The sequence below is a fragment of the Choloepus didactylus genome, chromosome 2, assembly GCF_015220235.1.
Source record: "Choloepus didactylus isolate mChoDid1 chromosome 2, mChoDid1.pri, whole genome shotgun sequence".
Taxonomy (NCBI): Eukaryota; Metazoa; Chordata; class Mammalia; order Pilosa; family Megalonychidae; genus Choloepus; species Choloepus didactylus.
In genome coordinates this window covers 230,114,984-230,141,336 of record NC_051308.1, presented here as the reverse complement: position 1 = coordinate 230,141,336, position 26,353 = coordinate 230,114,984, and the positions used below count along the sequence as shown (strand labels likewise).

The window sequence follows — 26,353 nt, the reverse complement described above, 5'->3', positions numbered from 1 at the left end:
CCAGTTTCAGAGAGAACAGAGTAACCTCAACATGCATACTATAGTGCATGTATGTCTGTACCAGTCTAGCTGGTGACATCATGAAAGACTGAACCAGGATATGATCTCTGGCTCACTGTCCCAGAGCTTGCCCTGCATACAGAAGCAGCCTACAGCCAGCTAAATCAGTGTAAGAAACAATCAAATCACAGAGCCTGGGGCAAAGGATTACCAGCTTTAAGCCACACAATAGAGCTCCCTGGACCAGGAGAAAGACTAACTCATAGGAAGAAGAGATGGCATTCGGGTCCATGTAAATGGGGGAATTCCTAAGATCAAGAGAGCACACCCAAGACAAAACACATGCTCAGAAAAGACTGAAGAGGCCCTTGAACTTTCCCCTTGAGCTCTTCTTCAGTTTTTCCAGAAGGGAAAGCTCTGAAGGAGAGTGCCAGCCAACACAGAGCCAATCAAAAAAGACTGTGAAAGGTGTTTTCCTTTGTTTGGTTGGTTTTTGTTTGTTTGTTTGTTTGTTTTTGATTTATTGTTTTTGTTATTTCCTAACATTCAAAGAATCTCTGTCATATCAGTAGCTGAATCCAAACTTAAGGAACTGATAACTCTGGGACTGAATTCCAGACACACTGAAATGTTAAAATGTACAGTGTGTAGCAAAAGATTACAAGGCATACAAAGAAACAGGAAATGATGGCCTATAAAAAGGAGCAAGGCAAAAGATCAGAAACCATCAATAAGGAAAACCAGACTTTGGATAGACCAAAGACTTCTTTAAAAAAGATCATAAATATGCTCAAAGAGCTAAAGGAAAACAGAGACAAAGAACTAAAGGATATCAGGAAAATGATTTTATGAACAAAATGAGAATTTCAATAAAGAGATAGAAATTATAAAAGGGAACTAAACAGGAATACTGAAACTGAAGACCACAATAATTGAAATTTAAAAAAAAATTCTCTAGAGGGATTCAACATCCGATTGGAGCTGGCAGAAGAAAGAATCCATGGACTTGAAGGTAAGAGAATTGATATTATTCAGCCTGAGGAGCAAAAGGGAAAAAGAATAAGAAAAACTGAGCAAAGCCTAAGAAACCCCTGGGAACCATCAAGTGAACTATATGTGCATATGGGAGTCCCAGAAGGAGAAAGAAAGGAGAAAGGGCAGAAAGAAACTTGATGAAAGACATGAATATATACATCGAGGGAGCTCAACAAACTCTTAGAGATCTACACCCACATACCTTATAGCAAAATTGTCACAATCCAAAGACAAAGATAGGACTTGGAAAACAACAAGGGAGAAACAACTTGTCACATACAAAGGATCTGCAATAATATTAACAATGGATTTCCCATCAGAAACCATGGAGGCCAGCAAGTATATTTAAAGACTTTAGAGAAAAAAACCTATCAACCAAAAATTCTATATCTGGCAAAAGTATCTTTCAAAAATGGAGGAGAAATTAAGACATTTACAGATAAAAGTTGAAAGAGTTTATTACCAGATGACCTGCCCTATCAGAAATGCTAAAGATTGACGTAGAAGGACACTAGACAGTAACTTAAAGCCATAGGAAAAAATAAAGATATTGATAAAGATAACTACATAGGTAAATATAAAATCCTGTATTATGTTACTTTTGGTTTATAACAGCTGCCACCCCAGCCCCCATCCCTCACAGATGACTTAATAGGCAAATGTATAAAATATAAATATTACAAATCTATGTTAATGGGCATACATTGTATAAAGATGTAATCTGAGGCAATAAAAATATAATGGGTATGCCAGTTTGTATATATTATGTCTCCCAGAAAAAGCCATATTCTTTAATGGAATCTTGTGGGGGCAGATTGATTAATCTTTTTGATTAGATTGTGATTTTTTGACTGAATGTTTCCATGGAGATTTGGCCCCACCCATTCAGGGTAGTTATTGATTAGTTTACTGGAGTCCTTTAAAGGGAGTTCTCACAGAAAGCAGAGAAGAAAATAACCCAGAATTTTTTTTTTAAAGTGAGATGTGTTTATTCCACGACCAGTACAGAGCCAGGTGCATCTTCACCACATCAAAGTCAAGCCAGTTGGTGACTCTAGAGCTCAATTGGCACCAAAGCACCAGTGCTGAGGGTGTGGGGCGCAGGGATCTCAGGGCCTAACCTTGCCGAGGGCTCCAATTACAAAAATGCTAAGCCAGGACACACAAGAGTTACAATCTTGGAAGCTGACAGAGTTGCTTGCTGATTCTTTGAGATGCTAGCCCAGAGTTTGCTCTGGAGAAGCTAAGAGAGGAAAGAAACAGCCCAAGAGATGCTTGCTGACACTTAGAGGTTCTTGGAGATGCAGACAGAAGGATGTTTGGAGATGCTAAGCTAAGAAAAACCCAGAGATATTTTGGAGAAAGCCATTTTGAAACCAGAACCCCAGAGCAAACAATCAGCAGACACCAGCCACGAGTTTGGACATTTTCATGGCCTTCAGACTGTAAATTTGTAACCAAATAAACCCCCTTTATAAAAGCCAATCCATTTCTGATATTTTACATAACGACAGCATTAGCAACCTGGAAAAATGTGTAAGGAATTGAGATATATAGGAATAGAGAGTTTGCACACTACTGAAATTAGGTTTGTACTTGTTGAACTAGGTTGTTATTAGTTTAAGATGTTCATTACATATTAAGAAAATAACAAAATTACAGAGAAAAGGAAATAAGAAGGGAATAAATTTTAAAAGATTGAAATCATACAAAGTGTCCTCTCCAACCACAATGGAATGAATCAATAACAAAGGAAGAACTGGGATATTCAAAAATATGTGGAAATTAAACAATAGACTCTTTAGAAACAATGACTCAAAGAAGAAATCACATGGGGAATTAGGAAATATCTTGAGACAAATGAAAATGAACACATAACCTATCAAAACTTATGGAATTCAGCAAAGGCAGTGCTCAGAAGGAAATTTATAGTTGTAAATGCTTACATTAAAAAGAAAAAGATCTCAAATGAGTAACCCAAACACACACCTGGAGGAACTAGTAAAAGAAGAGCAAGCTAAAGCTAAAATGAGCAAAAGGAAGGAAATAGTGAAGATTACAGTGGAGACAAATGAAATAGAGAATAGAAAAACAATTGAGAGAATCAATGAAAACAAAAGTTGGTTCTTTGAAAAGATCAATAAAATAGACAAAGCTTTAGCTAGACTGACAAAGAAAAAAAGAGAGAGGACACAAACAACTAAAATCAGAAAGGAAAGGGGCAACATTACTACCAAACACACAGAAACAAAAATGATGATGACAAACAACAAATCAGATAACCTAGAAGAAATGAACAAATTCCTAGAAACACACAAATTATTTTGACTCAAGAAGAAATAGAAAACCTCAACAGATTGACAACAAAGGAGATTGAATCAGTATTCAAAAACCACCCAACAAAAAAAGGTCCAGGACCAGATGGCTTCATTGGTAAGTTTTACCAAACATTCAAAGAATTAATACCAATCCTGCTTAAATGCTTTCAAAAAATTGAATAGGTGGGAACACTTCCTAACTTATGAATACAGCATCATCCTAATACCAAATGTAGATAAAGATACCACAAGAAAAGAGAACTACAGGCTAATATCCCTTATGAATATAGATGGAAAAATACTCAACAAATTAATAGAAACCAAACTCAATAGCACATCAAAAGGATTATACACCACAACTGTGGTGGTTTGGAGCTATATACCCCAGAAAAACATATTCTTAAACATAATCCATTCTTATGGGTGTGAATCCTTGTAAATAAAAACTTTTGATGAGGTTACTTCAGTTAAGGTGTGGCCCAACTCAATTAGGATGGGTTTTATTCCTATTTCTGGAGTCCTTTATAAACAGAATGAAATTCAGACAGATAGAGAAAAAGTAATGGTAAGCAAGAAGCTGAAAGTCATAGAACCCAGAAGAGAAGGGAGAGAGCAGGAGAGGCTGCCGTGGACATTGCTATGTGACAGAGGAACCATGGACCAAGGATCTCCGGAAGCCATCCCCAGAAGGTCAATCTTCGGAGAGAAAGTATCACCTTGATGATTCCTTGATTTAGACTTCTCCTAGCCTCTAAACCATGAGCCAATAAATTCCCATTGTTTAAGCCAACCCATCAAATGATATTTGCTTTAGCAACAGGGAAACTAAAACAATGACCAGAACAATCTCAAAATGTGATTTACCCTATGAATGCAAAGGTGATTTAACATAGGAAAATCAATTAATGTAATATAACACATTAACAGAATGAAGGAGGAAAAAAAATGCGTGATCACCTCAATTAATGCAGAAAAGACTTTTTACCAAACCCAGCACACCTTCTTGATAAAAAAAAAAAACAAAAAACACTTAGCAAACTAGGAAGAGAAGGAAACATCCTTAATATGATAAAGGGCATATATGAAAAACCCACAGCTACCATCATATTCAATGGTGAAAGACTGCAAACTTTCCCATTAAGATCAAAAACAAAAAAAAAAGGATGCCTATTTTCACCACTACTATTCAACATTGTTCTGGAAGTTCTAGCCAGAGAAATTCATCAAGAAAAAGAAAAAGATACCCAAATTGGAAAGGAAGAAATAAAATTTTCCCTATTCATAGATGACATGATCCTATATACAGAAAATCCCGAAGAATCTACAAGAAAGCTACGAGAGACAATAAACAATTTCAGCAAAGTGGAAGGGCACAAGATCAACATACAAACACCAGTGGTGTTTCTATATATCAGTAATGAGAAATCTGACAAGGAAATCAAGAAAACAATTTCATTTTCCAAAGCAGATAAAAGAATCAAATATTTAGGAATAAATTTTACCAAGGGTGTAAGGGACAGAAAACTACAAACATTGTTGAAAGAAACTAAATAAAACCTAAATAAATGGAAAGACATTCAGAGTTCATGGATTAGAAGAAGAAATAGTGTTAAGATGTCAATACTATCCAGAGTGATTTACAGATTCAACGCAGTCACAATCAAAATTCCAAAGCTTTCTTCACAGAAAGGGAAAAGCCAATTGTCAAGTTCATATTGGACAAGAGGTTCAAATAGCCAAAAACATCTTGAAAAAGAACAAAGTTATAGGAGTCACACTTCCTGATTTCAAAATGCATTACAAAGCATCAGTAATCAAAACAGTGTTATTCTGGCACAAGGACAGACATATAGACCAATAGAACAAAACTGAGAGTACAGAAATAAACCCTTGCATCTAGAGCCAACTGATTTCCCCAAGTCCACTCAATGGGGAAAAAAATAGTCTCTTCAACAAATTGTCCTGGGAAAATGGGATATCCACATACAAGAGAATAACAGTAAACCCCTACCTCATACCATATCAAAAAAAATAACTTAAAATTGATCAAAGACCTAAATATCAGAACAAAGCTATAAAACTCTGATTTAATTTCCTGGGCTGCTTAAAACAGATACCCTGAAGTGGGTTGACTTAAACGATGGGAATTTAGTAGCTTACAGTCTGAGGCCAGGAAAATGTCCAATCAAGGCATCATCACAGTGCTGCTTTCTTCCCAAAGACTGGCTGCCAGTGATCCTTGGCTCCTCTGCCACCTGGCAAGGCACATGGCAGCATCTGCTGGTCTTTCCCTTCTCTTCCAGGTTTCCTTGCTTTCAGCTTCTTGCTTCCATGGTGCACGTGGCCTTCCTCTCTCCCCCTTCCCCCTCCCCCTGCCTCTCCCATTCCCTCGCTCTTCATTCTGTTTATAAAGGACTCCAGTAATAGGATTAAGACCCACCTTGAATGCAGTGGGTCACGTCTTAAGGTTCTACTCACAATGGGTTTATACCCACAGGAACAGATTAACTTTAACATCATGTTTTTCTGGGGTACATACAGCTTCAAACCACCACAAACTCCTGGAAGAAAATAGAGTGAAATATCTTCAGGACCTCATATTAGGGAATGGATTCTTGGACTTTACACCAAAAACACAAGCAACAAAAGAAAAAAAATAGATAAATTAGTCTTCATCAAAATTTAAAAATTTTATACATTTCAAAGGACATTATCAAGAACATGAAAAGATAACCTAACAGAAAATATTTGGACACCAGTTATCTGATGAGGGTTTAATATCCAGAATATTAAAAAACAAAACAAAAGAAAACAAAAACACCTGCAACTCAACAACAAAAGGACGGACCACCCAGTTTTTAAAATTGGCCAAGAACTTGAATAGACATTTCGCCAAAGATATACAAATGGCCAATAAGCACATAAAAAGATGCTCAATATCATTAGCCATTAGGCAAATGCAAATCAAAACCACAATGAGATCCCTCTTCATATCCACTGGAATGGCTATTATTAAAAAAAAAAAAAAAAAAAAACAGGTAATATCATATCGGCAAGTATGTGAAGAAAGAAGAATACTCATAAGTTGTTGATAGTAATGTGAAAAGGTGCAGCCACTGTGGAGACATTTTTATGGTTCCTCAGAAAGTTGAGTATAAAATTACCATATGACCTGGCAATCCCACTTCTAGATATATTCCCCCAAAGAATTGAAAGCAAGAACTTGGTCAGATATCTGTTTACCAATGTTCAGAACAGCATTATTCACAACAGCCAAAAGGTAGAAGTAACCCAAGGGTCCATCAGTGGATGAATGGATAAACAAAATGTGGTGTATACATACAATAGATATTATTTAGCCATAAAAGGAATTGAGACATCATGTTGTGTGAAATAAGCCAAACACAAAAGGACAACTATTGTATGATCTCACTCATATGGAAATAGCTAGAATATGCAAATTCGTAGAGACAGAAAGTAGATTGCAGGTTATCGGGTGTGGGATGGGGGTAAGTAACAGACAGTTAATGCTTAATAGACGGCTACAGAGTTCCTGTTTAGGGTGATGAAAAAGTTTTGGTGAAGGATGGTGGTGATGGCAGCACAACATTGTAAATCTGATTGATGCCACTGAATTGTATACTTAACAATGGTTAAAATGGGAAATTGTATGTTACACACATTTATATGTCACCAAAATAAAACTTAAAAAATAAAAATAAAAATAAATGGCTACAGTTTGAAATTATTTCAAAAGAATAATTAAAAATATATAGCCACCAAGTGGATGCAGGGTACAGCAAATACTGTGAAGACAGATTTTAAAAGCAATTATTGATATGCAGGATTTCCAAAATATTTTAAGTGCAAAATTCAAGACACTGATAAATGTAAGTAATATCCAGTGTTTGTAAAGCAAAAATAACCACCGAAGCCCATTTGTTATATATATTATGGAGAACAGAATGGGACAGATGCTTAATTTTGTTAATTTTGGTTACCAGTTTGGAGACAGGGGTGACATTTATAATTAAAATTTTTAAATGTGAAAGAAAGAAGTCAACAATTAAAAATAAAAGCAACATAAGTGGTATGAAAAGACAATTCCATTCACCAATGCTTGAACAGAAGTCTGCCTAAATCCATCCCTCAAACAAGCAAAAACTCTTCCTATTATTCTGGGTCTTCAGAACTGGAACTCCTTCCACCTCCTCTTACACCCTGTTGGGGATTGAATCATGTACCCCATAAATGGCATGTTCAACTCCCAACCCCTGGTGTGAACTCTTTTATAAATAGGACTTTTGAAGATGTTATTAGTTACGGCGCCCAAACTGATTGAGGGGGTTTCTTAATCCAATATGACTGCAATCCTTATAAGCAGAGGAAATTGAACACAGAAAAGAAGCCATGAGAAGACAAGGGGAGCAACCAAGAGCTGGAAGTCAAAGGAACCCGGAAGAGAAAACAGAAGATGCCACCATGTGCATTGCCATGTCCCAGAAAAGCCAAGAAACCCCGAAGATTTCCAGCCAGGCAGAAGACACACATCCCAGGAGGAAGCAAGTCTTCTAGCCTCTGAAACTGTGAGCCAATAAATGCCTCTTGTTAAGCCAACCCATTGCATAGTATTTGTTTTAGTAGCTGGAAAACAAAAACCTGTCCCTTGCTGCTCCCTGGAAAGCCTTCCCCACGTCTGGCCTCACTCCCAGCCCCTTTTCTCTTCCTCCCTCTAGGACAAAAGGCAACAGTTTAGCATGCTGCACTCTCAGGAATCCAGCAGCTCCGTTTTCTACCACTCACACGACGAGGGGCCTGGCCCAGACAGCAGAGACTGTGCCAAGAGCTTGGGGGCACCTGTGAACCTGGGGAAGACCCAAGATGCCCGGCCATCCAGCGGAGACTCTTCCACCAACCCTGGTTAGCCGCTGCTGTCTGGGCCCCACTACTCTCTGTGCCCTGCTCCCCTCCCCAGAGAGGCCATAAGGATTGTTCCCTTTTATTGAGCAATTACTAAGCACTTTCTGAAAACAATCTCATTGAATAGCAAGGAGCTGCAGAACTGGGTACTACTATGCCCATTTTACAGATCAGGAAACCAAGATGCTAAACTCATAGAACTTGAAAGAGGTAGAGCCCAGACAAAGATTCTAGATGTGTCTGACTCCAAAGCCTCTTTTTTTTTTAGTTTCTGTTCAAAGGGCATGGATCTTTGAATCCACGATCTCCTACTCCTACTGATTCCCTACTAATGCTGGGTGTTGAGTGCAGAGTAGGAAGTGAGGATAACTCAACATGGCCTCAGAGTGGAAGCAAGGATAACTTAGGAGCTCTACCCTGAGTGAGAGAAACAATCGGCCTTAATTCTGATAGAAAGCAAAATGACAGGTGCACAGAAAATTTTTATAAACCATGGGGATCCTAGGCAGAGAAAGGCACATCTGGTAGAGGATATCAACAAAGGCTTCCTGAAGAGACTGGCCCTTGGGAGGGGGAAAGGAAAAGAGATTCCAGGCTGCAGAATCTGAGCAAAAGTGTGGAGGTGTGGCATCTAGAAGGCACATACACACTTTATTACTCATCTAGTTGGTCTGGAGCATATGGTACCTGGAAAGGGGGACAGAAAGGGGAGTGGCTGGAAAGATAGATTAGGGCCAGATCAGGCAAACTTTTGAATGCCAGGTGAGGAGGCAGCTGTACATAATTCAATAGGCAAGCAGTGGAGACCCCAGGAAGTTTCTAAGTAGGAAAGGGGCATGCAAGTCCCTCTCTCTTTCCCCACTCTCCTCTACCCTGATGGCTTCTCTGTCACCACGCCCCAGGTTTGGACCTCTCCCAGCGACGGCGGGCATATAGCACCAACCAAATCAGCCACCACAAGCCTTCCCCAAGAGCCCCCACAGCCAGTGATCCCACAGTTGCTCTCAGAAGATACCCATTGCAGAAAGCCAAGCTGCAGGACCTCACCAACCAGATCAGCCCGGAGACCCAGCAGTGGCAGATTGATTTGCAGGTACCTGAGCTGGCCAGGTTGGGGGTGGCCGTGGTCTGGTGAGAGCTTATCTCCTACTCCATCCACAATGACAGAGCCTTCCACAACTTACACTGCAAAGTGATTCACTCCTTTCTCCTTTTTCTGGACCCTCACCTGCTTGTTTCCCGATGACACCCTCCTAGTAACGATACCATCAGTCAATGAGAACACCCACTCCTTGCACACAACACTTCCCTGTTGGCAAGGACCATCCCCATCGACCTTCTCGTTTGATTTTACAGCATCCCTGGGAGAAGAGGCAGTGTGGGGACTAGCCACCCCCACTTGCACAGGTATGGAGATTGAGGGCCAAAGAGGTAAAGCAACTTATCCAGGATCACTCAGCCAGTCAGGGGGTTGCAGCCCGGGTCTTTCTGCTTTCAAAGCCCTTGCTTTACCTCCCGCATCACACCACACCTCCAGCAAATCCCAGAGGTTGTACCATCATCTAAAGCAGATAGTCTGAGAGAACCATAGCAGGAACAGTCACCCACTGTCCTGCTAGACCAGGGCCTCCCAACCTCCACTATTGACACAATAATTTTTTGGTTAGGGGAGGGCACTGTCCTATGCATTATGGAATGTTTAGCAGCATCCCTGACCATTAGCTCCACCCCCTCTATCCTCCAAGTTGTGACAATCAAAAATGTCTGCAGACACTGCCAAATGTCCCCTGAAGGGCAAAATCACCCCTGGTTGAGAACCACTGTCCTAAACCAAACTGCAGTTCAGTGTCATCTTGAGGCCTTATCCTGTTTTCTTAAGAGTGCGGCCTCTATGAATTCCTCTTTCAGAATCTGGGGTTCCATAAAAGCAGCCTTTTCATTCTCCTCTCTGGATGCTCCTTCTCCCCCATCCCCAACCACCATTCTCTTCACCCCCTACATACACATAAGACCTTCAGCTCCTCAAGGGCAGGGACACAAACCACATTGTCCCTAGGGTCCCTTCTCTGGGTTGAGCCAGGGACCACTTGATGCAATGGGAAAACTGGCTCCAGAGGTGGGCAGACCCTGCTCCTCAAACACATTACTGAACCTCTGTGAGCCCCAGCTGCTTCATCTATGAAATGGGGAGAATAGCTTGTGCAGATGACTCAGCTAGTATCCATCAACAGATACTTAGTGGAAGCAGTCTCCCAGGCATTGGCCGATACAAGGTAAAGTGCCTGGAGGAGCCACTGGCACACGGTGGGTGTCCTGGAGACAGCAGCCCTACCTTGGGGAAAGCTCTGGGGAGGTTGGCTTCTCTTCTCCCTGCTTGCTTCTTAGCTCTTCTGGCCTGTCTTTCCTCATCTCACCCCATCCCCCATCTGGCTTCTTCTCCTTCTCTCTCTGATTCTCCCCAACACACTTACACATGTAGGTGCACACATGCACACACACACACACATGCACACACTCCCTGCAGCCTCTGGCAGGGTGAAGGCTGGCTCTTAGGCTAATCTGTTGCCATGGAAACTCTAGCAGCTTCTGTCTGCCTCTTCTCTGACCCAGTGTGGTGGGAATGGTGGGGCAGGGGTGGGGCGAATCTCGGTCTTTCATGGGATGGGGGAAGTAAGGATCCCTTGGGACCCAGCAGCCATGGCTGGGTACCAGCTCTGACCGAGATCATCCTGAGAAGGACAAGGCCCCTTCTTCTCCCACAGTGTGTATCCCTGGGCTCAGGTCAGAGGAGATGGGAAGGAGGGTGCCAGCCCCTGCTCCAAGGGGGTCCCAACTCATGGCCTCCCCTTCCAATTAATACTCGGTAGGGAAGAAAAAGCCCCCAAGGGGAAGTATTGGCCTAAAAAACGGAAGGATGTTTTTTCTCTGTTATACCTTCCAAATGCCTTTGCACCCATATCCCCTCCCCCTACCAGGGGTATGTACATGTTCCCAGAAGCACTAAACTCATTTTTAATTAAGTTAATATTCCTTAATTGCAAAAAATAATACATACTCAGAGTTTGAAATAAAAACCCTCAAACAGTTCAGTTGGGTACAAAATAAAAGTAAAGTATCCCTCCCCAGTGCCCGAATCCACTTGTTTTTGAATGTTTCCTTCCAGAAATAACATACACACACAAGCAGCACTTATGTTTTTAATAATCATTTATACAAGCTACCCTCTAATTTACTTTTTAAAGTATCTTTTGAATTCACTTTCTCTTTACATACAGTAAAATTACTTTTTTTTTGGTGAACAGTCCTATGAGTTTTGACAAATGCATGTAGTCATCTAACCATCCCCACTATCAAGACACAGAACATTTGCAATTTACTTTTTAAAAATATGTTTTCTCTGGGACATTGTCCCATATTGGTACAAAGAAATCGACCTCCTTTTCAGGGTTGGGTGGCATTCCTTTGCATGGATGTACCCCTCATTTATTTACCAGCCCCTACTGAGGGATATTTAGATCGTTTCCAGATTTTCACGTTTATTAACAATACTACAGCAAATATACTTGCGCATAGATCTTTGCACCCTTGGGTGAGTATTTCCATAGGATTAAATTGCAAAAAGTGGAATTGCTGGATCAAAGGGACGTGTGTATTTTCAGCTTTGCTAGAAAGTGCATTGCTAACTTGTTCTCCCAGTTAACACACAACAGTACAGAGACCTTGTCTTCCCATTGGCCTCACTGCATGTCATCAAACTTTTAAATATTTGCCAATCTGCAAGATGGACAAAAAAAAGGGGGGGCAACTTCTTTTAATTTACAATGCTCTAATTTTTCATGGGTTTATTGGATACTTTTGCTGTGAACTGCCTGCAAATGCCTGCAAATGCCTCTATGGAGATTTTGTTTTTTTCCCAGTGATTTGTAAGAGCATTTTCTTGAAAATGATCTTTGTCATACATGTTGGGAAAATACTTTCCATTTTATCACTTGCCTTTTTTTTTTTTTTTTTTGTATCAGCACAACAATAGACAGATTCAAACAAAACAGAACAGAAACTCCAAAAGTAAAACCAAATGTGCATGAAAGCATTGTCAGGAGAGAGGTGGGGAACTGACAGACATAGAGACTCCCTGGATGGACAGTATTCAATAAATGGTGTTGAGATTTTGCCACTTGGAAAATCAAGTAAAAAGCTGGTTCCGAGCTTTCACCAAAATATATTGCATGTGAATCAAAGATTTAAACATACAAACAAAAACGAAATCCCCAAAATTCTAAAATTTTTTTGAGTGAGGAAGAACTTTCTAAGCATATGAGAAGACATAAGGAAAAAGGCTGATAATTTTAACTACACACACAAGTTTTAAACTTTATGCCAAAAAAAGAAAAGAAAAAAAAACAGATTAGAATTATTCATGGTGCGCGGTTTTCCATGGTTTTCTGTGCACTGGAGTTTGGCTGTGGTTTGGGATTATGCACACTCCATTCCTTGGGTCCCTGAGCCTGGAGAGGCTGTGGAGCCCAGGGAAAGAGCTGTGGGGAAAAGGGGGTCCTGCCACCCAGGCTCAGCCTCCTCCTCCTCCTCCTTTCACACCCATAGCCCTTGCTGAACAGTGGCCAGGACCTGAGCCAGGGCCCCAAACTCCGGGGCCCAGGGGCCCGCAGGCCCTCTCTGCTGCCCCAAGGCTGCCAGCCCTTCCCTCCCTCAGGCCTGGAGTCCCAGGCCTGGAGCCCTATGCCAGAGCTGGATCCTGGGCCCAGCCTGAAGCCTGCCTCAGACAGCCGCAGCCCCAGGGACCCGGGTAAGTGCCCGCAGGGTCCAGGACCCGACTGGGGGCATGGAGAAAGCCTTGGCTGCAGACAGGCCCAGGGTGAACACCAGTGTCTGGGACCTTGGGGGGCTGCTGTGACCCCTTATCACTGATGACCTCATTGATCCCCCTCTTCGTGGTCAGTTTGGCCCTGGGGCTGCCTGTGAGGCTCTCCTGGTCACCCCTGTGGCTGCATTCAGTGTACCTGAGCTCCGCGTCCCCACCCCACCCTGCCTGGCCCCCACGGGGAACTGCCTTCCTGGGTGGTGGGTCTGCCCTAGCTGTCCTCCAGAAGGAGTTGTCTGTCCCCTGGGTGAGCTGTCCTTTCATAGGGACCCTGGGAAGGGGTGATGCCCTCTGGGGGCTGGCCCTCTGTCCAGCTCCCGGCCGGTCCCTCCACCTGCAGGGCTGTCCCATCACTCTCCCTTCACCTGGGAGACCGAGACATCTTCCGACTGGGAGCCCCAGGCCGAGCCCGAGGAGCGTCCCAGTCCCCGCAGGCGGGCCGCCCCAGGCCCCGTGATGGGCAAGGCCGTGGTCAGGGGTCTGCGCGACAGCCAGCGCCTGCAGTGGGAGGTGAGCTTCGAGCTGGGCCCCTCCGGGCCGGAACCGGGCGGCGCGCGCGACGCGGACCTGTGGAACGAGACCTTCCACCACCTGGCGGCCCGCGCCATCATCCGCGACTTCGAGCAGCTGGCGGAGCGCGAGGACGAGATCGAGCAGGGTGAGCGCCGCCCCCTTCCCACCCACCCCGAGCCGCACCCCCTCCGGGACCCACCCTCATTCCGCAGCCTCCCCCCTGCCCCTTCGAGGCGCCAGGGCTCCTCCGCTCCCCACCCGCACCCCGTGACCCGCCGTCCGCTGCTGCGCCCTCCCCACCCTCTCCCACAGGTCCGCTCGCCTCGCGTCCCTGCGCCTCCCCCACTGCAGCGCCCCCTGGACGGCTGCCGGGGACCGCATCCCCAGGCCCTGGGCTCGGGCTCCGGAGACAGAACCACCGCGACAGCCCTATTCCACGCGCCGGCTCCGCTGGGACCACACCTTCCCCACCGAACCCCCCTGGATCCTGTCGATCCACTCGCTCCCTCCCTCACGCCGTTTATTCATTGCCCTTGGCGGGTGGGCGGCAGGCTCTGTGCCGGGCCCTGTAGCTGCGACAGGGCATTGAACAACACATCTCCCCTCCCTTCCCACGAGAGCTTGACACAGCCTCGCAGGGAAGCAGGCATTAATCAAATAATTACACAAAGAATTAATTGGTTGTGTTTGTCTTAAGTGCTATTAAGAAGAAATACAAGGATTCAAGAAACTGTCTAAGAGGAATGGGGAGAGCCCACTTAGATCAGGAATTGGGGCCGGCTTCTCTGGGAACATGGCCTGGGGGATCTTGTGGGATGGAATACCCTTGGAAAATAAATAGCTATAGATATAAATATAAAGACATATAATATTCTATACTATTGTTTGCTTCCTAAAGGTTTATATTTGATTTACAAAAATAGTATATTATTTATACTATATCTTATATTATTTGTATTTTGTATTATTTGTCTATATATTTTTCTTTCCTTGAGCACCTCACCTTAGTTTACAAAACACTTCTCCCTTATTCATTCCCTTGGCTCCTCACACAGCCCTCCGGGAGACGGAAAGCCCAGGATGTTGCTCATTTGTTTAATGGAAAGAGCTTGGGCTTTGGAGCCAGTCAGTCCAGAGTTCTGGTCTCTGGCCCATTATTAACTCTCTGTGTGACCCTCTGTGTGCCATCTCCCTCTCTGATTTTCAATCTTCTCAGCAGTTAAATGCACAAGGTCAGTAGTCCCCACCCATCTGTCAGGGGACCTAGAAGTCCTGCCGAAAGGTTCTCATCAGACAGCTGCAAAATGAAAAAATAAAATACCACATACAGGGTTGTTTTTGTTTTTGTTTTTTTTTAAATAACACTAAAGTTATTTGAGGCAAGTAGTTGTCTTTTATTCAGACATATTGTCTGTTTCCTCCGGCTGCTCAAGCAAATACCATGCAACGGGTCGGGTTAAACAATGGGAATTTATTCACTCATGGTTCTGAGGTTAGGAAAAAGTCCAAATCAAGGCAACATCAAGGCGATGCTTTCTCCCCAAAGACTGTGGCATTCTGGGGCTGGCTGCTGGCGATCCTTGGTCCTTAGTTTATGACATGGCAAGGCACATGGCAGCCTCTCCTGGCCTCTTCCTTCTCTTCTGGGTTCCATTGATGTTCTTTCTGGCTGCTTCCTCTGGCTTTCTCTCTCTGAGTTTCATTCTCTTATAAAGGACTCCAGCAATAGGATTACAACCCATCCTGTTTGAGGTGGGCCACACCTTAACTGAAGTAACCTCATCAAAAGGTCCTACTTAGAGTGGGTTCACACACAGAAAAATGGATTATGTTTATCATGTTTTCTGGGGTACATACAGCTCCAAACCACCATAATGTTTGGCCTTCTTTAGGTTAAAATATCCTTTGTTTTGAGAAATGATAATGTAGGTTCGTAACATTGGTTGGTTGGTTTGATGTTTTTTTTTAATGTCCTTAACTGGTAAGTTGGCAAGCCCTCCTTTCAGCTTCTGGAGCTTTAGTTTGGGGAAGGACCTTCTGGGTGACCCCAGCTTCTCCCTCTGCAGGGTCCAGTCGCCGCTTCCAGGTGAACGCTGTGCACACCAGCAAGGCCTGCAACATCATCAGCAAGTACACAGCCTTCGTGCCCGTGGACATGAGCGAGAGCCAGTACCTGCCCACCGTGGTGGAGTACCCCAACTCCGGTATGGCGGGCAGGCAGCCAGGGCACTCCTGAGGGCCGAGCACCCCTCCTGGGCTGGAGGAAGGGGTTCTGAGATAGGAGGGAGCTCAGACCTGCAGAGAGGGATGCAAGGAAGGGCCTGGAAGCAGAAAAGCCCCCAGCAGACTGTTTGCCAGCTGTCATGGGGTGGGGGACATGTGGGCCCCCATCTCACTGCCTGCAGAATGGTATGACTCCCTCCCACTCCCTTTTCTCCACCAAATGAAAATGATTTTATTGCATTTTTCCAATCGGGGCAATGCTATATGCTCTTTGTAGACAATTTCAACATATAGAAACATATAAAATAAAAATGACTGGAACTGGCAGTCATCCAGAATGATTAACTCATTTCCTCCTTGATGTAGGTGTGACAATCCTTTCAGACTTCTCTCCATGGATATCTACATATAGAGAAATCAAAAGACGTGATTCCATGATTTACATGAATGGGATCGTACTAATATGTGCTGTATTTTACAAAATACAGGTGTGGGAAATATCTTCCCATGAAGATGAAGCCCTATCATCATTTTAATGGCAGCAATACATTCCACTGCAGAGAGATATCATTATCACAATAATGGCCAACTAGACACTGTTCCAAAGCACTTTATAGACATTAAATCATTTACTCCTCAAAGCAGCTTTGCAAAGGAGATGCTACTTTTACCCATTTTATAGATGAGGGGAAAAAGGCAGAGAGGGGTTAATTTGCTTTGGATCCAAGTGGCCTGGCCACAGTCTGCTCTCACCCACTGCTCTCAGCGCCTCTTAAGATTTGTCACAGTTTATTTAAACAGCTCTCATTATTAGACTTGTAATCCATTCTCCTTTGGATTATTTTAAATGATGCTGCAAAGAACATCTCTGTGTGCCTTTTTGTTTATCTCCTCAGGCTAAATTAACTCTTAGCTGTAGGACTGCAATATGAAAGGGCACGCCCATTTAAAATTGTGATGCATGTTAGCAAACTGGCCCCTGCCCAGAAGTGTTCCACTGTCCCCTCCTGCCAACCCTGAATATTGATTATCTTTCTAAACTCTACCAATCTGATAGGTGAGAAAAGAATCTTTCTTCAGGGGCATTTCTTTAATTTTTTAATCTCAAAGCTGCAACACATTTCATGTGTTTCTGAACTATTTGTAATTTTTCTTTTCTGAATTACATTCTCCTGTCCTTTTGTGACTCCCTTTTGCAGAAGACTTCCTGAAAGAATTGTGGTTGGAAAGAAAATGTGCCCCTTCTTCATTCCTCATGTCCCCCTTTTCTTATCTGTGGTACCAGAATAATCAACAACCCCCACCCCTGTCCCCAGCTGTTGTCCTTTCAGGCTCTGGCCAGAAGCTCACCAGCCCGGGCTCCTCCCCCATACAGCATTCCCATTGGCTTTGCCAGGACATCACTCCCCTCTCGCCCATCTCTGACCTCCCTGCTAGCGTCTGGAGCCACAGCCTGGGAGGCTCAGGAATCTGAACCTGTATTTTAACCCAAGCCCCAAAGCTCCCCAAAATCTAAGTTCAGCACTTCCCAAAGTGTATTCCAGGAAACTTGAACCCTAGCTCTGTGTCCTTTTAATAGCCATTCAGCACAAAAATAGGAAACACCAGATTAGGAAATTCTGGATTCAACACAATTTAAAATCTTTCTTTACTACAGGACTTCTCAGAGCCCTTAGTACATTAATGTATCTGAAGAGGCTCAGAGAATGTAGCTTTTCCAAAACTTATTTCCCAACAGTATCTGTTTTTGAAGGCACAGTTTTCAGAATAGTGCTTTCCGAGAGTGAGTTTCCCCAAAACACATTTAGGGTGCTGTAGCGCCATCTCCCTTCCACGGTCCTCCACTGGTGATGCTCTGGGGCCTCAAGGGCCTGCTCTGTGGGAGGGGAAACTGAGACCTGGGTCTCCAGGACAGCAAACTGGGAGAGGAGAATGGGGTGTTCCTGAGAAAACCAGCCTTTAGAAAACATTGCTGCTTTAGTATCTACCCAGCAAGGTAGCTATTATTATCCACATTTTCCAAATGAGGAAACTGAGGCTTGGAGTGGTTAAGCACCCTATCAAGCTAGCAAGAGATGGGGGCTGGGGTGCAGACCCAGTCTGCTGACTTCTAAGTTCATGGTTTTACCTTGCACAATGCCTTCCTGCCTGTGGTGAATTAACAGATTAAAGCCAGAATCATTCCTGTGAGCCCTGGGGCAGGGACAAAGGACCAACACATTTGTACCCATCTGAACCCTTCTCTGTCCTCCGTTGAAGGTGCTGCATCACGGATGAACAGCTATCGGCTCCTGACCCGACAGCTGAGGAGCTCCTCTGCCAGCTCCGGACGATCCCAGACAGTGCTTGGGGACGACTCGGCAGCAGGAGATAGCAAATACCAGAACCTAAGTAAGAACCGCCTTCATCATGTTCAGAAGCCCAAGCCCCCAAAATCCAGCACCCACCTGTCCAAGACCCCAAGAGGCTCTGAGTCGCTCACTGGGTCCTTGGGCAGGGCCAGGGCCACACCAGGCCTCCCAGGCTCTCTGCAGCCTGCCGTGGGCCTAGGGACTCAGCCTGGCCCCAACCCCCCATCTCCCTGCCCGCTTGCCCACACCCAACCCTGCGCATCTCCCCTCTCAATGTCTGCTAACCCCAGTGACTGTTCCTTACACCAACCTCTGAGTCCTCCCAGGCATCAGATGCCAGGGAACCTAGTAAACAGGGAAGACAGCAAAGAACAGAGAGGCGGCTCCGTCTGTTTGGGTTCCACCATCTGTTTTTTTCAGGATTCCCAACAGCTTGCTTACAGCCTTCACCTGATTTCATTGTGCCTGCTGCTTGGGTCCTTGATGACCCATGATCCAAGGTTCATAATTTGATCTTTTGGTGACCTTGAGCCTCTGGCCTAGCACTAATTCACAGGGTGGCTTTAACCCTGTGTATTCTGAATGTATGTGTCTTTCTGTCTCTCTAAAGACAGCTTCACTGCTGCACTAGTCCTAACCCCTTCCCAGGTGCCCTCATGTGCTTTCTGGTATGCCTGGGAAGGACATCAGAGGTCCTACCTGGCTACTAGCCTAGCCACCGAGATCATAAGAATGTTTTACCCAAGGGACTAGAAAGTGCTGACAGATGTTGATGGGTTAAAAAGGAGCAATGAGTGAGGGAGTGGAAACCCATAGGAACTCTTCAGAATTAAGGAGTTCTGCCAGCTACTTGGTCCCTCCAAAACTGGGAGGAAATGCCCTACCCCAGAGCCAATCTGAGCTTCCAGTCTAGAGGCAATTTCTGTTTCATCCTTAGCTCTCAGTGTAACCCCTGGCTTCCATCAAAATCACAAACCCCTCCCTTTCAGTTATCCTCTGACTCACACGTGTTTCCAACTTCTAAATTCTTATTCTATCCTGAGCCCTCTTTGTCCTTAAGGTTGGCAGTGACTAACATTTACTGAGTGTTTTCTATGTGTGAGGCACTATTCTAATTATCAATACTGCCTCGCAACCATCTGAAGGAGTTTCTTTAATTTTCCCCATTAGGAGATGAGGAAACAGGCTCAGAGAGGTTAAGTGATTTACCCAAGGTCACACAGCTAATAGGTGATGGAGTCAAGATTTAAACCCAAGCAGCGTCTGGCTCCAAAGCCCATGAGATTGACCACCATGATATTTGCCTCTTGGTTGCTTCTGTCATTCAGTTATTCAGTAATTAGTTCACTCTCATGCTGACCCCGAGCACCCAGCAATGAACAGGGCAGCCCTCACAGGGCTGATGGTCTCATAGGGGAGACAGAGGCTTTGATAAACATATTTGCACATGAAGCTTTTTCCATAATTTGGATTATTCCCTTAGAGCAGATTACCCGATCACTCTACAGCCCTTGGAATAATAATCATAATTACAACCACCTTGAATAAGCATTTCAAACAAAATATGTGCGGTTACTAGTCCCATTTTACAGAAGGGGAAACTGAGGCTCAGGGCCTTCTGACAAGCCAGGGCCATTGTCTGGTGCCTCCTAGGCAGGTGGCATGAGCCCCACTCCTCCGTGAGGCACAGGCCTGGTGAGGAGATGCCCACCTCCCCTTCCACCAACCCCTACACCCTGACTCACCCCTGCTTCCCTGCTGGGTCTGTAGCTCAGGGCTCTGACTCCATTTACCTTTATTGAGTACTTACCTTGTGCCAGGCACAAAGCAATCTCTGTGCAGTATCTCATTTAATCCTCACAACAACACCATGAGAAAGGTACTATAATCCCCAGTTTGCAATTAAAACTTACAAAGGAAGTAAGTTTCCTAAGGCCACACAGTTAGTCAACAGGGGATCTGGGATTTGAACCCAGGATTGGTCATGCAGTGGTTATGTCTCAGGAAGATGAAGACCCATCGAAGCAGGGATGGGAAGCTTGACCTTGTCCTATACCCCCAGTAAATGTGAATTTGGGCCATCGCTCTCCTGGGGAGATGGGAGGTAAGAAGGGGAGGGCCGGGAGAGGCCAGCCCTCACTGGCTCCCCTGTTGTAGATGGGGAGGAAAACCTCACTGCTCCCATCAGCGAGACCCTGTCCTCCGTCCGTGAGAGGCACGTCGATCCTGAAGGTGAGTGGGCGGTCAGTGCCATCTCTCCTCTTAATTAAGATGGTGATGGTGATTGATCCTTGGGTCAGGAGAGGCTCTTAACACCATCAGTGTCCTCGGTTCTTCATTTGCTCCTCAGAACATCTCTGTGAAAGGTAAATGGGATCATCCCTAATTTAGACGTGAGGAAACTGAAGCTCAGAGAGGTGAACTTACTTGCCCAAGGTCATACAAGTCAGTGACAGAGCTGAGGGGCCACTCTACAACCTCATTCTGTCCAGAATCCTATGGCAACGTGCCAGGGAGGTAAACTTAACATCCCCATTTGGTGAGGAGGGAGGTTGACATGAAGCTGTCACTGCCCCCACAGGTAACCTTCCAGAAGATACCAGGGCCCACCTGCCAAGGACACTTGGAGGCCAGTTTCTCACCCACGGGCCCACATGTTTCACTCCTCCCTGCCCAGCTGGGTCGGAAACGGCCGTGCAGCCTAGTGGTCAGCTCTAGGGGTATAGGGATACAGGCAAGCCCCTGCCTGTCTCTGGGTCCCTGTTTCTCCAGCTGACCAGGACCACCTGTCAGGCCTCAACGCTGTCATTCTGTGGCTCTCCAGGTCCCCTGTGCATTCCGGCCACCAACACCATTTCTTCCATGAAGGCCTCAGAGACTCTGCTTGGATCCAGGTAAGTGGGATTTCCAATGAGGGTGTGCCCTGCCACCACCCAGCTTCCTGGGGCTGTCTCTGGAAGGCCTAAGCAGGCCCACCCTGACGTTTAGACAAAATAAATGATGGGGCACAATTTGAAGGGTGCTAAGAAGGTCCCCCTACCCAGAGATTTCACTGTCTCCCAGGTATCGCCCTGCCAGAGGCCCCCCATTGTAGCTCATCTCCCACATTTCCTTGGCCCCTATTCAAATGCAAATACCCCTGGGAGGGCCGGCATAGGGCTCTCCTGACCATGGGCTTGGCAAGAAGACGATATCAAAAGTCACGAAAAGAAAACCAGCCTGGCTCCCGGCCCAGGCTGCTGCCAACACACTGGTCACTTTGGGCAAATGACTCCCCCGCTCCCTCTGGGCCTCAGTTTCCCCAGCTGTCAAATGAGGAGATTGGGAAAGGCCCTCTGTTGAGTGCCGTCTGGCCCTGACTTTCAGAGGCTGCTGGGTGGGCGCTGGGGTGGGAAGACCAGGGCGGCGGCCACTCTTCCCCGGCCCCACCGCACAGGCTGAACGTCCACAAGTCCAGGCTGCTGACTCGAGCGGCCAAGGGCTTCCTGCGCAAGCCACTGCTGAAGGCTCCAGAGTCAACCTCGGAGAGCCAGAGCTACGACTACGTACCACTGGTGAGTCCCCCAGAGCCCAGACCTCAGCCCCCCACACTCAGCATTGGGGTCTTCCTGGGAGCCTCCCGCCCACCCGTCCTCCTCTACCACGGGAAGAAGAGCTTGGGCTTGGAGCTCAGTTCCCCTGAGTTCTGGAGCTTCCTGGACCTTTCCGCCCAAGTAGTCACTAGGGCAGAGGGAGTTTGCAGGGATCCACCCCACCCCCAAGGGTCTAGGGGTGTGGCTAGAAGCCAGCACCAGCATCAGGAAAATTCTTTGCAATCTGCTGTCTTCGATTTTAAAAGTCATGGGAATTTTGCCTTCTACTTCACCATCTATGTGTGTTTGCTCTTCAATATATAAAAATAAACCTCAAAATGACTCACAAACAAATAAAATTGACACCCCCGGGGCATGCACCATGCTTAGTACATGGCCCTGCAGACGCCCCAGCATACTGTAGTGGGATGAGAAGCCAAGGTCTGGAATGAGCATCTTTGATTTGGGGAGCTGGGGGTGCCTCACCCTGCCACATTGGGGCCTGGCAGGGCTTGGGGATCAGAGGGTGCTCAAGGAAGGGCATCATCTGAGGTTCACTGAGCAGCCCCCATCCCTGCATACAGCAGTGCAGAGTGTCACTTTGAATTTCCAAATATCCAGGACAACAGAGCACAAATTCACCAAACAAGTATTTGTGGCATCAGGCCCAGTGCCGGGCCCTGGGGAAACAACCTTGAACTAGATAAAGGCAGTTCCTGCCCCCAAGGCACCAAGCATCTAGGGGACACGGAGAAAGAGCCCTTCTGATCCTTGGGAGTGTGCTAGCAGAGGTTTGGTGGGGGAGGACAGGGGAAGGACACTTAAGCCAGGGTTGAGGTGGGGGGAAAGTCAAGCTGGGCTTCCTGAAGAAGGTAATGGTTAAGCCAAGACCTGAAGGATGAGAAGTTGTGGCTAAAAGCTTAGGGAAGAGAGAGAGAGAGAGAGCTTGGCAGCTGGAGAACAGAGTTCGAGGACACGGGTGACAAGGATGAGCCAAGGCCAGATCAGGCAGAGCTTTGTAAATAAAGTTTGCAAGTCACTTATTCTAAGAGAAAACTGGAGCCATCAAACAGATATAAGCCAAAGAATGATATGATTCATGCCTTACAAAGATCCCAGTGGGGGCAGGAAGGATGGATTGAGCAGAGAAGAGAGAAAGTAAAGGCAGGGATAGCACAAGGAGGCAGACAGAGGATTCCAGAGCTATTCTTTTATTATTTTTTTCATTGTAGAATATAACATATATACATAAAATGGATAACTTTCCAAATGCAATTTAGCAAGTAGTTAGCAAATTTCAAAGAATATTATATGTTACAATTCCACAATTTCAGTTATTTCCTTATTATGAAATATATATACGAAAAGGTAATATCTTTCAAAGTATGATTTAGCAATTAGATATATAGGAAATTTCCAAAGTTATTATGATACCATAGTTTCAGTTATTTCCTTATTGTCAAATTTAATATATATGTATATGGTATAGCTTTCAAATTACGATTTAACAAGTAGCTATAGAACAAATTTCAAAGGATGCTATAGGAGAGTTATCTTTAAAGTAGACCTGATGGGACTTGGAAAGTGACTGGTGTGGCGGGAGGAGGAGGGACACGTGCTGCCCAGAGTCAGTGGGGCAGAGAGAACAGTCCCAGCGGCTGAGCTGGGCCCACCCAGGAAGAGAGTCAGGTTGGAGTGAAGACGTTGAGTTGGGCTTGGCTAGTGTTGAGCTCAAAGTGCCTGTGGGATGAAGGATGGAGATGAACTATTGGTGTTTAACCAGGAATCAGCAAATGCCCCCGGCAGGGTGCAGTGATGGGGGAGAAGGGAGAGATGGATGGGTGGACTGAGTGGACCCACATTTCTGCATGGCCTGGGGGTCCAAGGGTGAAAAAGTTTGAGGCCCACTGAGGGGTTCCCTGCCTCACCCCCCGCAGGTGTCTATGCAGCTGGCCTCTGGAGCCTTCCTGCTCAACCAAGCCTTCTGCGAGGCCATCCACATCCCCATGGAGAAGCTCAAGTGGACCTCGCCCTTCACCTGCCACCGAGTGTCCCTCACCACCCGCCAGCCCAAGCCTAAGAGCCCAAGTCCCCAGCAGTGCACCAGCCCCTCCCCTCAGCACTCCTCCTGCGACAGCTTCTCTCCGGAGCCTCTAGCCGAGGGCAAGCCAGGCATGGAGCCCAGGGCTGCGGTGGAGCACACGGGGAAGCTGTGGGCCACGGTGGTGGCGCTGGCGTGGCTGGAGCACAGCTCGGCCTCCTACTTCATTGAGTGGGAGCTGGTGGCTGCCAAGGCCAACACGTGGCTGGAGCAGCAGGAGGTGCCCGAGGGCCGCACGCGGGGCACGCTCAAGGCCGCTGCCCGCCAGCTCTTCGTGCTCCTGCGGCACTGGGACGAGAACCTCGAGTTCAATATGCTCTGCTATCACCCGAATTATGTGTAGTGGTGGAAGAGGGGAGGCTGCAGTGGGGGAGGAGGCGAAGGGGGCCACTCGGGCCTGGTGGGGGATACTTTTGAAGCTGTAGCCAATATATTGGTTGCTAGAAAGAGCCCTGGACTGGCAGTCAGGAGGCCTGAGTTCAATCCCAACTTTGCCACCACCCAGCTGTGCAACTTTAGGCCAGTCCCTGCCCCCTGTCTAGGCCTTGGTTTCTCCATCTGTAAGAAGGGGAGGCAAAGGAGTTGGGCCAGGTGACTAGATGGTACAAAGGCTCCTTCCTGCCCAGACATTGGGGATTTTGTTTCTGAAGCTTTGGGGAAACTGACACTAGTGGAGAGGGGAGGGGGAATGCAGTTTGAGCCTGAGTGGGCCGGATGGGCATGGAAGAGAGTCAGCAGTGCCACCCTCAGAAACTAGGTGGCTGAGAGAGCCAGCAACCACCAGTAAACAGACCTACAAGCTTGCACCTGGGACGGGGAGACCATTGCATTGCGGGATAGGCACTTGTCTCCATGGTGCAGTACAGGACCCTACACTTCACAAACCCGTTAGAGACCCAGTGCTCCCAACACTTTCCAAGATGGAAGGGCTTTGTTTGTTTTGTTTGGGTTTTTTTTTTTTTTTGGGGGGGGGGGGGTAGGGGATGTTTTGTTTTGTTTTGGCTCGGAAGCTCCCTTAGTACATTTTAGCCTTGGGTTGCAGATTATTTGTGACTTCCTAGCAAAGAAGAGGAGGTGAGCAGGACAAGGGAGATACCCTGTAAACCAAAGTGTCAGCTGTAAGCTGCAGTCTGTGAGAAAATAGTCCAGAGAGAGAAGACATGCCCACAAATCAGTGAAGAAACACCAGATAGTAGTTTTTAATAGTTTACACACTTTCAGGAATTGCGTAAAGGAAAGAAACTCCATCCACTTGCGCTGAGGGGCTAGAGCAGCACCTCCATGTGAAGTGCATTCTGGGATAGTGGGGGTCCTCTCGAGCCACCCCACACTGGGGGATCTCTATCCCACAATGTGGGGCTTTCTTGGCCACAGAAAACTTCTTTGCTCTTGGCTGCAGTGCGTTCAGGGATGGCAGCTCCGGCTGAGAGGCATGATTTGTTTGGTGACATGAAAGAATCCTGAAGCTTCAGAGCAGAGCCCCTGGGGGCTTCCCTCCCTCAGATGCCATGTGGTCCCACGTGTGCCTGGTGGGCTCAGCCTCAGATTCCATCAAGGCTGGGATCAAACTGCCCGGTCACCTCTGCCTGCAGTCTTCTCTGGTGGTGGGTCTGGACCTCCCCAGGGACCACCCCAGGGAACCCACCAGCATGGGACCCAGGCTGAATCCAAACACTCCCCTCTCACCAAGGTCCCAGCCTCTCCCCACCAAATTGCTATTCCTGAATATGCTTGTCGGGCCCCACTGCCCTGGCACGAAGCCCCACAGACTTCCTTCTTCAGGGAGACCTGAAGGGCCCCCAATGGTCATATCGGTCGTGGGGACCCCGTGGGCTCTGGCATGAGCCCCAGCCTCATAAAGACTGAAGACGTGTCTTCAGCAGGGGCCGGGGAAGGGGGTGGCCCCAGCAGAACGCCCACCGGCTGTCAAGGGAGACAAGGCCCCGAATGGATGAGGTGCCTCCCCCCCCCCCACCCCTTCCCGCCGCGGTGCCCTGCCCTGCCCTCCTGCTATGCTGCAGAACCTGCCAGGAGGGGCTCTCGCTGCACAAGAACTTTTAAGACTTTCAGGAAAAGCCAGTGATCTGTCCTCAGGGGGTGTGGGAAGTTGATGAAGATACAAATCGCTTCTGCTGCTTCTCTGAAACTTGCCCTCTTGAGAGGAACCCAGCCAGGCAGTCACCGAAGGGCCACGTGGCCCCAGGCAGGGCAGGATGCCAGTCGGCCAGGAGTGGGGTAAGGCCTTTGGCTTCTCTTGCTTGAGGCCTCAGGGCAAGTGTGAAGAGAGCCTTGCCATCTCCCTACATGCCCCTCGCCCTCCCCGTCCCTGTAGCGCTTCAGTAGCTGTGCAGCCAGCGGCCCCAGCTCCCGGGGAAGGGCACGGGGAGGTGGCATCCTCTTCTGGGCCCACCATGAATGGAAAAACCACCAGCCTGAGAGTC

General features: G+C 46.5%; 1 protein-coding gene across 1 annotated transcript in view; it reads left to right on the top strand.

The window, feature by feature from the left end:
- VWA5B1 (von Willebrand factor A domain containing 5B1) overlaps window positions 1-24,255 on the top strand; it is a 49,097-nt gene extending 24,842 nt beyond the window's left edge. Inside the window, 10 exon segments of the mRNA XM_037818544.1 lie at window positions 8,090-8,273; window positions 9,176-9,366; window positions 12,876-13,077; window positions 13,493-13,810; window positions 15,732-15,869; window positions 18,148-18,279; window positions 20,397-20,471; window positions 21,064-21,133; window positions 21,676-21,793; window positions 23,749-24,255. Of these exon segments, the coding sequence (XP_037674472.1) occupies window positions 8,090-8,273; window positions 9,176-9,366; window positions 12,876-13,077; window positions 13,493-13,810; window positions 15,732-15,869; window positions 18,148-18,279; window positions 20,397-20,471; window positions 21,064-21,133; window positions 21,676-21,793; window positions 23,749-24,255 (1,935 nt within the window).
- Window positions 24,256-26,353: the final 2,098 nt, after the last annotated feature.